The sequence below is a fragment of the Eublepharis macularius genome, chromosome 6 (genome assembly GCF_028583425.1).
Source record: "Eublepharis macularius isolate TG4126 chromosome 6, MPM_Emac_v1.0, whole genome shotgun sequence".
NCBI lineage: Eukaryota > Metazoa > Chordata > Lepidosauria > Squamata > Eublepharidae > Eublepharis > Eublepharis macularius.
In genome coordinates this window covers 114,937,443-114,952,187 of record NC_072795.1, presented here as the reverse complement: position 1 = coordinate 114,952,187, position 14,745 = coordinate 114,937,443, and the positions used below count along the sequence as shown (strand labels likewise).

The window sequence follows — 14,745 nt, the reverse complement described above, 5'->3', positions numbered from 1 at the left end:
GGGGCCCTTCAATTTGATATGATTAAGGCTCATGATTTTTTTAGCTTAATAAAAGTCTGGTCTGTGTGCATGTTTGTGTGGGTGCTTAAACTGGTCTGGAACAAGAGCTTTTTAAAGGCTATCAGTGCATGTATTCAAGTACAAGTAGCATTTATTGTATGGTCAAAGGCTATTACAATTAAAAATATGGAAGAAAAGAAATATAAAACGAAAAATTGGGATAAACAGTAGATCAAAACAAGGTTAATAAACATTTAAAAAAACCTTACCAAAATGTACATAAGCTAAATAAGATACTTGAACCCTCAGGAACTGCTCTAGCCCATATTTTCTTAGTCACCAAAGCAAACTGCACCACTTTGTAGGAGACAAACTGATAAGCGTCTGAGACAAGAAAAATTAATTTCTTCTCCACTGTGGAAAGATTTTAAGCCCTTCAAAAGCACCAAAGCAGGATTACACCTGAACACCAAGGAGACAAAACAAGCAATTATACCGGTTTAAGGCGAATGATAAAGAAACCGAATTTGTTAAATATTTTCTGTTCCTTGGGACAATCATCAACCAAACTGGAGATGGCAACCAAGAAATCAGGAGATTGAGACTTGGAAGGGCAGCCCTGAAGGAACTAAAAAAGATCCTTACGGTTGTGTTGCTGAGGACCAAGATCAAGATAATTCGTACTATGCTATTCCCGATTACTGTGTTTGATTGTGAAAGTTGGACAATGAAGAAAAATGACAGGAAGAAAATTGATTCATTTGAAATGTGGTGTTGGAGATACAGATACCATGGATGGCCAAAAAGACTAATAAGTGGGTTCTAGCTCAAATCAGGGCTGAATTCTTCCTAGAAGCAAAAATGATGAAACTGAGGCTATTGTAATTGATCACCTCATGAGAAAGCAACTCCCAGGAAAACACAATAATTCTAGGAAAGGTAGAAGGCAGCAGGAAAAAGGAAGACCCAAAATGAGATGACTTGACTCAATAAAGAAAGTCATGATCTCCAGTCTGTAAGATCTGAGCAAGGCTGTCAATTATAGGAAGTTTTGGAGGTCATTAATTCATAGAGTTGCCATAAGTCAGAAACAGCTTGACTGTCACATAACACACACAGATTGCAGACAGAATTGTAGATACAGATTTATTAATAGAAGTTCAGCGTTGCCAGGTTTGATTAAATATTATGATGGTGGCAGCAGTGAGAATGTTCTTAAAGGAAATGAACTAAAGTAAATAAGTCTTTCTGTTCTTCTGAATGGTTTATTGCAGCATCACAACTGTGATAAATTCCAATTGGGGGGGAAAGTGAGCCCTATCATTATAGGTATTGTGCAGTATTGGAAAACTCAAAGTAAATTTAAGCACCAGCATTTCATTGCTAACATCAATACAGTTTTGTATAATGAAGGTGCAGATTAACATTTCGGAAGGCATGAATACATGAAAGGTAAATGATTTATATAGGATTACGGTTCTATTGAAAAAACAACAGTATATAATTCTATTAGGAAATGGTAGACAAAGTGCAAGGTGAGAGGCCCCCTTATTTCCAGGAATGCTCAAATATGACATCTTCATCTTAATAATTGTTAAAATGTAGTTTGATTATGCGTAGATCACAGTTTGAAAAATTAATGACAGGAAATAACAGGTTTGATCGGAAAACCCTATGGCATGTTGTTGGAGATGGATATTATAGAAGTTTATTTGCATCTGATGAAATAGGAATATAAGATCTTATATAGTTCCACAGAAAACTCGGAAATTCAGTTTGGCATACAGTCTCCTTCAAACAGATGTCTCTTTCCCTAGAGGAATCTTCCTACAAAGTACTAGTTTAGTGGCACCTCGCCCCATATAAAATTAAGTTTATATGAAAATGGAAAAAGGTAGATGAGAATAACATGATACACATTTGGCGCTTTAATCCCAAGAATTAAAATTCCAGTGGAGAAAAATTGTCTTTATGGGGGAAGGGATTGAAAACAGGCCCTCGTGTTCATGAGCTCCCTCTCACACTTTGTAATTTCTGTAACTATATGGAGAAATGAAAAAAACCCAGTCAAAATAGGAAATTAGCCACTTAAGGCCCCAAAGGGCCAGAAAGAATAATTAAAATCCCAAAGTAAAATAAACATGGCCATTAAAGTCTTCTCAAGGGTAAGGAAGTGTGAATCAAAGTTTTCTGTTAATTTCTTAAACAAAATCCCAGGGGAAGAGTATAATCTAAATATATGATCTGAGACAAAGTTAGTTGCTGGGAGATTATTAGATGATGCTGATATAAATAGAAACAATGGTCTGTTTGCTTTCATTCTGATTTTGTTGAGAGTTCCTTATGTATCTGTTTTGATTTGTACCGCACTGAGTCCTTACAGGTTTCTGTATATTTTCCTCATCTGTATGAATCAAGCAGATGTGCTACCATAGTTCAAACTATAGTGATGGGGTTAAATGGAATTACCCTGTTTACCTGAAAGGAAAATGAGAGTTTTTCCCTTACGTGTGTCATCAAGAAAAAGAGGAGACTTAAATTCACATACAAGTTACAGTGATGTACTTTTATTTTTTTTTAAAAAAACCTTTTGTGTACAACTTGTTTTTTAGCAGGATCATCTTACATTCAGAGTTGTCTTCTTTTCAGGTAAATATCGGTACAGAATTCATGGTATGCGAGAGAGCATGTTTTAATTCCCTTCCCTTCACGTTATTTGAGACTGCAAAGGATCAGAACTTTAATTACTTTAATTACTCCCCCAGGTCCCCAAACTTGTACTATTAACCTGGGTTTTTTAAATCTCATTTGCTTCCATAAAACTTAACTCAGAATTTATTTTTCCCTGTTTGTTTTTGTTAGGTTTGTACTTTAACAAAAGAAGATAACCGTACAGTGGGAGTAATACCAAATGATGAACAGCTCCATGTGTTACCTCTTTACAAGATTTCACAAACAGATGAATTTGGCAGAGAGGAGGGATTGGAAGCCAAGATAAAAGCTGGGGCAATACAGGTGCTCACTGCTTTTCCCCGAGAAGTAAGAATGTTAGCTGAGCCACGTAGAGCAACAAAGAAGAAGAAATCGGAAACAAAGAAAGTGCCTGTTGAAAAGCAAACATCAGAAAAGAAGCATTCTACACCTGTAAAGGGGAAAAATGGAGAGCCAGAAAACAAGACTAAAAGTTCACAGAGCTTAGGTATGTAAACCATACTGAGTTGCAAACATTTTCTGTTGCTGATAAAAATCTGCCAGTTAGTGGATGGTGCTGACTCTAGAATTTGGAATTGACAATTGAATTCCTTGTAGGAGCTGGCTTCAGTACATTTAATGCTCAGTACCCAAGTGAGGAGGGACAGTGACTTGGCTGTAATCTGTAAATCGCTGTGTATTTACACTAAAAGGCAGAACAGCAGTCCTGTTGATTTCTGCCAATTTTTAAAAATCCAGGACGGAGTACCACCAGGGGAACAGAGGTGGCTAGGAATGACAAATTTCCATTTATGTAGAAAGGATGCAGGCTTGTGCATGTGAGGTGTGTCTTACAGTTTTACATACCACACAGAAATAGTTCCCTGTGATGATTTAAATTATGCTATTCTGAAACTCGATTAGGAAATTACTACTGTTGGTAGTATACTGCCATCTAGGAGTATTCTTGGTTCTTCTCTTCCTTTCTAACCCATAGGGGGTCCCTACCTTTTTGAGCCTGTAGGCACATTTGGAATTCTGACAAAGTGTGGTGGGCGCAGCAACAATATGGCTGCTATAGAACAGCTGCTGCAGGAGACGGTGGTGGTGGAGAGTGCCCTCAAGTCATGCTGACTTATGGCGACCCCTGGCAGGTTTCCATGGCAAGATCTAACAGAGGTGGTTTGCCATTGCCTACCTCTGCATCCCTAGTCTTTTTTGGAGGTCCCTCCAACTAACCAAGACTGACTTTGCTTAGCTTCTGAGATCTGACAAGAACCGGCTCGCCTGGGCTATCCAGATCAGGGGCAGGAGACGGACACAAAATGGATGCTACAGCTTACCTTGAGTCACACAGTGAAGTTTCCTATGCTGTGAAAGTAGTTTCTGCCAAAGCAGTGCTTTTAAAAATCTGCACAGCCAATCAATACTCCTGGCCGCTCCCACTTTCTAAAAACACTTGGCGAACACCAGAAAAGGTGATGGCAGGCAAAATTGTACCCATAGGTACCATGCCGGGGACCCCTGCTTACAGGATCCCACCACACATACACTCTTCTGGATTCTATTTGGGACTGCTGTTGCCTTTTCCCTAATCCAGTTGCCTCTTTTCTGTACCACTGCAGCCTTTTCTTTATTGTCTTTCCTACCTGATATGCCTACAGTCTCCACTTCATTTTCCTCAGCTCATCTTGCTTTCTATTTAGACTGTGTTGCTTTCCCTCGTGCCTTGTGCTGCATAATAATTTGAAGGTTCCAGTTCTAACTTCACTTCTCAGGCCCCTGACTACAGGCATCTTCACGTGTAACTCCCCGCCTCCCCCAGAAGTCACCCATTTCCTAGCAAAAGAATGAAGATAATCTGCAAAATGTAGAAGCAAAATGCTGTTGTGTGTGTAAACATGCATGGCTGCCTGCTTTGCTACACTTACTTGCCTACCTTACCGCCCCTATCTATCCAACAATCTGTCACCTCCCATTAACCAGCATCCTTCGTTTTAGGTCCCTGATCTCTCCCTTCCAAGCTAGTCTTCTGCATCAAATACAGTATTTGTCACCTATGCAGGGACAGTGTCTCACTCTCTTCTGTGTTCTCTAGAGTCATGTGCCTGATGAATCGTTGGTGTTAAGGCTTGGTCCTGATCTATCTTTGCACCAGCAGAAGGGCGCTTTTGCTTGCATGGGGGCAGGCATGGATTTCCACTTTTCTGCTGTTTCTGCCTATAAGATCTCCTTTGCCATTCCTGAGGGAACTTCTGTTTGGCACGGTGGGTTGGGGGGTGGGGGGAGCTGCAACAGGAAGGGAGAGATAAGTTCAGCCCAGTTACTTGAGTAGAGCACTGCTTATGGATCACTAGATCTAAGTCTAAATGTCTAATAGTAGTAATAGTGGTTATTAATTGAGCTTTCGGTCGTTTTTTTCTATTCAGTACAGAAATCAGGAAAGTGTTCTATAATTCTGCATATTTCTGATCATGGACCTCAATTTAGAATAGTACTTTTATTACTTGTTTATTAAACACTCAGGATAGGTCTAGGCCAGGGATGGACAATGAAGACCCCATGAGTGCATCCATGTGGTCCTTGAGATACTTCTGTGCACCTTCCAAGGTATTGCTAGAATTCTGAGAAACCGAACTTTCTTTTCATGACAACTATAATGTTTTGGCTGTCATAGTAAAAGAGAAATGTTTAAAAAAAATAAAAATAGCAAATATGCCACAGGTTGCGGGGGGGAGATGAGAATCGCCATTTAGGAGAAGCTGAAATTGTCATTCACATAATGCAGTTTTTATGAACATTTTCTAGAAAAAGTAAACCTTTGAAACATTTTTGTGTTTTCCCTTTAGGGAGCAAAACTAATACAGTGCAACGTGGAGCAAAAATGGACACTGGCGATCACCTTTCTACCATAAAACATAATACAGACACTTCTAAAAATTGCTCTGTATTAAAACAATATGCCTCTCCCTCCCCTTTAAAGCTGGATAGCTTACATTCTTGTTCCCCATTAACTCACAAACCTGATGGTATAATGCCAGTGACTAATAGTCAACAAGATTTTTCAACTCCCTACGGGTATTTTCAGTGCAGTAGTAACAAACCTCATGTGACACCCAAAGGTAAGGACTTTGATGTGTCAACCAGTGATCATACTGGAATTTTGCTGAATGAGAAGAGGAATGACATGGCCCCATTCTTTCAAGATCTTACTATTTCAAATCCCGCATCTTACACAGAGTCTCTGCCCTGCACACTTGAACAGGAAGTAGTCAACAAGAAAAATTGTGAAATTAAGTTAGAAAACGCTTCTGCCTCACAATTGATTAACCCTGATTCGTCAGTTCTGTTGAATGCTCCAGGAGACATGATCAGAAATGAAATTTGCTTTTCCCAGGAGAGTACAATGCAACAAAGTGCTTTCAAACAAAACCCAAATTGCAGTTCCACCACTGTGGATAGCAAACCAAGCAGTGAGCTCCTACAACGCACAGATTCTGAAGAGAAAGCAGAGGAAATGTGGTCTGATAGTGAGCATAATTTTTTGGACAATGACATTGGCGGGGTAGCTGTGGCACCATCTCATGGCTCCATCTTAATCGAATGTGCACGCCGTGAACTGCATGCTACGACTCCTATTAAAAAGCCTAACCGGAATCATCCAACACGGATCTCTTTAGTCTTCTACCAACATAAAAACTTAAATGAGCCAAATCATGGGATCGCTCTGTGGGAGGCAAAGATGGCTGAGAGAGCAAAGGAGAAAGAAGCAGAAAGATTGGAAGCGGAAAATACTAATTTGCAATCCAATGACAAAAATACACAACTAGCCAATGCCACCAGTGAGATTTTCTATGAAGACAATGAATTCAACCAAATTCCATCCCGCCGAGCATTAACAGTAACTCATGATAACATCATAACGGTGTCTACTTACGCTCTCACACGGGTCGCTGGGCCATATAACCATTGGGCATAAATTTTCATAGCAACTATACAACCTTGCCTTGGAGTAGTGTTATACAATAATTTCTAAAGGTGCTGTTAAAGAACAAAGTCTTGTGTGGTTTACTCTCTTCATCTCAACCATTTGAAGGCTGAGGTTAAAAAAAAATGAGAATTTTTTTCCTTAAACTGTGACTTTATATATTTTAACATCTGATGATGCTCAAGCACATTTTAAGCAAAAAAAATTGTATAATTAAATGATTTAGGCTAGGTTATTTAACCCTGATTGAATTTATTCAGTTTATTACATTTTTGGAATTTATACTTTGGTGCTTTGAATTGTCTGTTTACTACGAAATGGACTTTTTATAAAGATTTTAACAAATTTCACCTTTTATGATGTAAAATCAAGTTAAACAGTATTAGATATACAAAGCTCTTGGTGCTTAATCACACAAAACAGTTAAGAATAAGCTGATTGATTTCTTCATGGTGCCATTGTTCTGACAGCTTCCAATCATTGCTATGAAGCCCAACTTTAGGATAAAGAACCAATGATGATTTTAATTGTGTATAGATTGTTCACATATGTATAGCTGTATGTATGTGTTGTGTATATGCACGCGCACACACTCACTCTCACACACACTATCACTAGTGATGGTTGGAGGTTGTAAGCTGTAAATATATATATTTAAAAGCACTTTCTATTTTTAAAGTTAACTTGAAATAGTATAAGGATCACAATTCTAAAGTTTGTGCATTGTCTACCAAGGGATTTATTTCTCCCCCTTATTCAGTAAAGTTCCATACAGCTATAACAGTGCATATATACTAAGAATGTTTGCTTTTTAATCTCTTCCCCTTTCCCAGTGAACATTTCTGTTTCTAAAGGAAAGGTAAATAAAATGCAGAGAGTTCAGTGTTTCCAAATATTAAGACTTTTGTCTATATCTATTTTGCTATGGAATGGTCTTGGGTTTTAAGAATTAATTGAGCATGGGTTTTTTTAAGCAATAATCGCATTAAGTGTCTCTCATATGGAGCAGTGCAGATTATATGACACAACCAAATGTTCGTAATGTCTCAGGGGTGGAGTTGTTATGGGATCAGAAACTTCCCCCTTGAGTTGCCTTATTAATATTCCGGAAAGTAGAACTTGGAACCTTTCCAAAACAGAGACATTTGCAGTATGAACTGTTTTTACATTAAATTTTAGTTTTATTAAGTTTCCCAAATGTTCATCAACAGTACATTCTGTAAAATTTTATCTGCTGCCTCCCCTATACTAAAACAGAAACAGTGCCATGTAAGGGCTGATTCCCACAAAATGTTTCATGTAAAAAGGGATCATAACTGGGTGAATAGAGCACACGTTTTGTATACAGAAGGTTGACATCTTCAGTCAGATTTTTAAAAAAAGATCTCCCATAGTGAGGATGAGAAGGATCACCACCTAAGACCTTGGAAAGCACCACCAGTTTGAGCACACTATATTGGGCTACATGAACCAATAATCTAACTCAGAGTAAGGCAGCTTCATATATCTCAGTTGGAAGCCAAACTACATCATAACTTTTGAGCTTGTTAGAGGGACAGATGCAATTTTATACACATTGTCCTCCATATGTGAATGTTGTCTGTTTCAAAATCAGACAACACATTTTTCCATGTATTATGTGCCCCAGATACTCGTCACGCTTATTTTTTGTTCCCATGTGTGCTCAACCACACATGGGAACACAATTTCTTAATGTTGCTGTGAGGATCTTGATCCTACAAGGGATTTGCCACCTTGCCAAGTGTGTACCAGAGTTTTCTGATTTGTTCATTAAAGCATGGTCATAGGACTGAGCAATTCAGTTCCTTGATCAAAAGCCTTAAAGGAAAACCATGAGCCCTAACCATAGAAAAGCATAACCAGGTATCGAGCAGGGCTACCCTATTGCGATCAGGCATAAGTTTTCAATGCAGAAGGTCCTTTCAGTCTCTTGCATCTCTAGTTCAAAATCTCAGGTAAGCAGGTCTGAAAGAGGCTCCTGATAAAGACAGTGGAGAACCATTGCTTGTCAGAGTAGGCAGGCAATACCTGGCTAGAAAGATGGTCCCACTCAGCATAAGGCAGTGCCATGTGTTCCTAAGGATTTACCATCAAATACAGTTCCGGCACAAAATCTTACTGTTTGAAATCTGATCCCTGCACAATTGCCTCTGGTGAGCCATCTCTGAGTTTCTCTTAAGAAATCTCAAAACCTAGGCAGCCTCATCAAATTCTAGTCTTGCAGATTACTGGGTGCCAGGGTGTTCCCCACCCCATCTCACCTTGATTATTTTAATTCTCAGAAAGAGGCAGGGATGAAAGTGTGGGCTGGTACAAAGCAGCACCTTCCATCTTCTGCCTCAGGGTCCCCCTTGAGAGAGGGTACTGTACCCGTAAGAAATTTTAAAGTTAACGTTCATCCCTGGAAAGAGGAGATAGCAGATCAAGTACTTAGCTAGGATGCTCACTGATATATCTTGGAGCAGTTTATGCTAAAAGTCACACGTCCAGTCAGCCCACATCACAGTAGGATATAGTCCGTTAAAAAAAAAAGTCGCTGCCACAAGCAAAACAGATTGTGTGAATCAAACCTTTGTTTCAAATGGTGAATTAACTAGTTTTAACTAGTCATGATGGTGACATCCTAATTAAATATTAGAAGTAAACACTCCTATTTGGGATACTGTAGCATCTCAGTCTTTTTTTCCCTTCTCTCTTTCTCTTCCATCTTGTACATTTTTATTCTTGATAAATTTCCTCTCAAACAAATGTCAACCCTGCTCAGGTTGTGTCCTGCTGAGCTCTGTTCAAGAAATGGAAAATGTGTTGATATTAACCACTCCAGCTAAAATTATTGTTCTGAATTGGCATGGTTTGTAAGAATAAGCGTCGTAGGCCCGAAGGGTAAGCAGCACTGTTATTCCTGTGTGTCTCCACAATGTATATAAATCCTACAGGGATAACCAGAGCTAGAATCTCATTTCCAAACTGAACTTTTGATAACATACTTGATGATAGTAGTGGTGCTGTAACAAATTGTAACTGAAATGTCTAGATCTGCTTTCTTGCAAAAGCTAGACATGGTGCTTTGTTTTTTTTGGAAATGTCTACCATGGTTGTCATTATAATCTGAAAACTTTCTGGGTTTTTTTTTTTAAAGATAGAGGTGAATGTTCTAGTTTGCCCTTAAGTCAACTCAGATCTGGTCCTGCAAAAAAAAGTGGGGTTAATCCCCATTTATCTCACTTCATCTGCTTTGCATGATAATTAGATGTGGATTAGGGAATCGCATTGCTCCTTCTGCACCATTGGGGCTCCCTTGCCTCTCCTGCTACCTTACAGAGGATCATCTCTGTCATACCTAATGGTGCAGAAAATTTGTTAGACGAGGGGAGGAATGCGGATATGGTGTCTGCAACTCAGTTGCTTTCCTTCCCCTACCTAAACAGGTGACTGACTTCTGTAAGAGGACAGTTCTGATCCTGTTTAAGAGATGTATACCTAATACTTTAGTAGCACTGTGTGTGAAGTCTGGTGCTATGTGCAGGATTTACTTCCCTTTTTCATTGTCAGCATTTGCATTCCCAGTATGACAGATGTACAAGCAAATACAAACTTCTGCTTGTAATACTTACTGTGTACAAGTTCAAACAATCAAGCATTCATTAAAAAATCAAATCTGTAATATGTAAGCATATAGCAAGCTGCACTGCTTTCTGTGGAGGGCCTGAATTGGTCTGGGTTTTTTTGGGGTGGGGTGGGGTGGGGTTGTATTGTGCTTGTGATCTACAATCTGCAGTCTTAAGAAGATAAGGCTCTGCTGACGTGATTGTGTTTTGGATTACGCCCCCCACACTTAACTATTAATCACAATGCAGTGCTGTTCAGACCAGTTCTACAATCCTCACGCCACAGACCATTGTATCACCTAGAATTTGAATAACGCATATAAGGAGAGGAAGACTTCCATCCAATCTTTGTAAAAGAAAGAAAAGAAAACTTTGTAAAAAAATGCTGCAGTTTTTTAGTTCAGAGCTTATGATTAGCAGAAATAGAAGATATGAAGGGACTGTAAATAATTTAGAAGTCAATACTATATCTTCATTTTGTACCAGCAGTTTTCTGCTTCTTGAATATCTATACACATTAAATCATTATGGTATTTTTGTGTGCCTTAGACTTACATTTTAAAATTTGTATATTTTTTTGTGAGCCTAAAAGTTATTACAAAAATAGCAGCTGTTTGTACAGTAAGCAGGATTGTGAATTCTTTCACTACTTGTCTTTGCAGTTGGTTTTTTGAGCGTTGTGGTTTACTTGAGCTTTATGGCAAATAATTCTATAGGAACAGGACCTTGCTGAAGGGATCATCTGCAGCTTATGTAGTGTGTTTCTGGCTTTGCTATCACACTCGAGTGCCGTCTAGAAGGAAATGATCCCCCCCCCCCATACACACATTTAATATCCATCCTGAGACCATCACTATTCCTTGTAAATTTACCCTTTAAGACTTGTGGAACTTTACTGCAGATGCAACCATGTTGGATGGACTTCTTCTCTACGCTTACCATAAACTATGCTATGCTGTTGTAATGCTAGATATTTCAGTCAGTGAAATAAGTATCTGAAGATCAAGATTAAACACATCTCTAAATATAACTCTTATGCAGCACAGAATATTCAGCTGTTGGTAAAAACTGTGCTGTTCTAGCTGAGAAAGAATCCAGTCCTAAAATGACAATCGCTAGGAAGCTACATGTATTTAAACTGTAAGTGGCACTCTGTAGCCGAGAAATCTCACAGATTTTGGTATTTTGTTCATTTCGATGGAACATACAGTGGGGCATAATGAATTTTAAGTAGGAGTGAATTGTCCATTTTAGTAGCTAATCCAACTTTGTCAAATTAATCAGGCTATCAAAACTTAAAATATACTGGAGAATTTTTTTTTAGAATTTTGCTCTGATTTCAAGTCCATTTTTAAGTAAGTAGAAATATGAAAATGACAGTTTACAAAACTATTCTTGGATACAGAAAACGTAGCCTCTTTTATTCTCTGATGTAGTTGCTGTTTTACAAGCATGCTTGTAGTGTGAGAACTGACAGTAACTTACTGTAGATACAGCTGTGTGCTATTTATTGTAGCATTTCAGAATATTTATCATTTTTACATAGAAATTGATGTAATTTTGTGAGGTTATAGCTACAAAGAATTGTAATAATATTGTTGTCTTGTAATTGTGACTCTGGGGGCTATGGCGAGCAGCAAAATCCTCAAAATCCTGCTGCAGCAATCTGTCTCTTTCAAATGAATGGTGCTTGTGTAGGCAATGCACTTTTTGGGGACAAAGCGTTTTGGTCTACCGCTTCCTGTTGCTTCCAACATTGCCCTGACAGACTTTCTGGTTTAGGGACTAGGAAGCAACAAAAACAACAACAACAAAAAGCTTTCCTTGGTTTGTAATATTCATATTTGATATTGTTGGGCTTCAGCCTTGCAAAGGTGCTTGAAATACATGCTTAGTTTTGGTCCTGCCGCTGATAAGTTTCTTGCTCTATACAAGTAAATAGTTCAACCCACTGAATTCTATTAAAATAGTAAAGCAAAGCATGTAGGTGGGCTGTAGGTAGTTGTGTTAATTTGAACAGGGGCTTCTTGTGTGCATCAAGCTAAGTGTGCTCTTCACTACTCCGGGCTGTAATGCTTGTCTGCCTTGCTTGTACAAAAAAAAACAGTTTATATTTTCAGTCTCGTTCTGGTGTGTGTTCATCTGAGGTTGCATTTTGTTTTTGCTTTTTGCTGGCTACCATGATGTACCTTGAACTTCCCATTTGGAAATATCCTTGCTGGGAGGAAAGGAGATCTTTTTGAGCAGGAATGAAGTCTACGATTTGTAGTTGAGTTACTAGGATGTGAAAGCATTTTATAAGGAGAGCTTGGGGAAGGCAGGGAGAGGGGCATTGCTGTCGAGGTAGACTTAGAAGGGACAGGTGCTATAAAAGCTCCATATGTGTTTCTGTGATGTTGAAGAGCCTACACTCCTGTGGGGGAAATAGCAAACAAGGGTTTTAGATGTGGGGGCCCCCAACCTGTGCAGCACTATTTATTTACTACTTAAATACTTTACCTTTCTCTCCAGTGGGTACCCAAAGTGGCATGCATTGTTCTCCTCTATTTTATCTTCGCCGCAACCTAGTAAAGTAGGTTAGGCTGAGAATTTGTGACTGGCCCAAGGTCACCCAGCAACTTTCCATGGCAGAGTGGAGATTCATACCTAGATCTCCCAGATCCTAGTCCGACATTGTAACCTCTACAGCACACTATGAAGTCACATCATAATTCAGACACATTTGGTAGCTTCACCCCTCCACCAGTTGCTGTTACTGTTTTACTGAATTTCATGGCTCTGATTTAATGAAAACTAGTAGTTGAGTTCACAGAAAATAAGTCGCAGATTTCAGTGGGATTTAAACACAACTAGCAATTTTTGTATTGGGGCCAGTAAACTTCTAATGCTATCTCACAATAAGAGGGACATCATAAATTAGACAGTCTCCTTTCTTGCTCTTTAGTGAGTGCACAAGAGTATAAATTGAATGAACTTTGCTAAGCTAGACAGGAAGCATCGCTATCATAACGGGAACGCTAGTTTGAGGGCTGTTCTGTACATTACGGAAACAGGCACACACACAAAAATATAAGATGTACATGCTTCTACACCATAATAAGAGGTTGCTGCATATCTTTTTATTTAAACAAGTGTATTATGTGTTAGGTGACCAACAGTGCCATCCTGTGCAGATAGCATTACATCTTCTTAAGTCCATTGAAGTCAATAGACTTCGAAGTGTGTAACTCTGTTTAGGATGGCACTGTAGTTGTGGCTCCCCGACATGTTTTCCCTTGCTGTATGAATAGTGAAATAGCCTGATATTTTGCTATGCAGGAGTGTTACCTCTAAACTGATCTGACTTGCCATTTGCAAAAGCACCTAAGGAATATTGTCATATACAAGGATTATGCCACAATCAATTATGTAGTCTTTAATACCCCATAATTATTGTCTGTCTTTCACCCCATTGCTTGTTTAGAGTGGCTGTAAAATCCATCATATTTGATACAAAAGTATTTCCCTAGAACTGCAGGCCTTGTTCCTTCAGATGTATCACAACTGTTGGTACACACTACATGAAAGGGTTCTCAAATGTCACAAACATGAGCCTCTTCAAGTACCAGTTTAATGTTATTTTAATTTGTAAAGCACACCAATCCTTTATGTCTATCTTTGCAGGGTAAAAAGCATATTAAAGTACTTTAGATCTGAATAACAGCTCCACCTTATAAAATGAAACCAAAAAGTCACTTGTGCAATCAGTTTTTTTTAAAGTTCTTCTCTTCCCTACATGCTAAATTCAAATAATAATGTTTTTAGGGTCGAGGATTATAGATTAACATTCAGAGTTTAGGTGTATAGCTGTAGACTATCTTGCTCTGTTTTGCAAATTTAAGGATTGTGGTACTTGATTTTTGCCATGAAACAGTTCACTGAACCATGGTACTGGTAGACTGTGGTAGATTATGTGAATAATTTCCCCAGTTGTGCAGTTTTTAATTAAACTCATCATGTTCCATGTTTCTTGAATTTTTAAGATGGCCCAAGTCAATTTCTTGTTCCAATGAAATCCAAAATATGTTTGTAATAACTTGTTCATACCAATTCCAAACTGATTTCAGTTAAGAATAAAAGTAATAGAAAGTAGGATTAATATGCACACACATCTTTACAGGATTGACATCTTAATACGGTGAGGTTAAAGACCAAAATAAATGACTCTGACCTGTATTTCTGCCATTGAATTTTGGAGCTGGAGAATTACTCCAGTAGCAATCCCTGTGACTTCTTATGTGAAATAGGTTTCTTGCATGGAACTCATATACTAGTCTGTCACACAACTATTTCTACGTGCATGCAGTTGCAAACATCATTCCAGCACTATAAAATACAGTTATGAAATCAAGCAAAAATCTCATGGTTGTTAATAGGACATTCATCAGTTCAAACATT

At 38.5% G+C, this 14,745-nt stretch overlaps 1 protein-coding gene across 1 annotated transcript in view; it reads left to right on the top strand.

Moving 5' to 3' along the window:
- Positions 1-10,409, top strand: part of TET1 (tet methylcytosine dioxygenase 1) — a 64,778-nt gene extending 54,369 nt beyond the window's left edge. Inside the window, exons 10-11 of the mRNA XM_054982083.1 lie at positions 2,863-3,199; positions 5,541-10,409. Of these exons, the coding sequence (XP_054838058.1) occupies positions 2,863-3,199; positions 5,541-6,670 (1,467 nt within the window). The 3' untranslated portion in view covers positions 6,671-10,409. The remainder of the gene's footprint in view (positions 1-2,862; positions 3,200-5,540) is intronic.
- Positions 10,410-14,745: the final 4,336 nt, after the last annotated feature.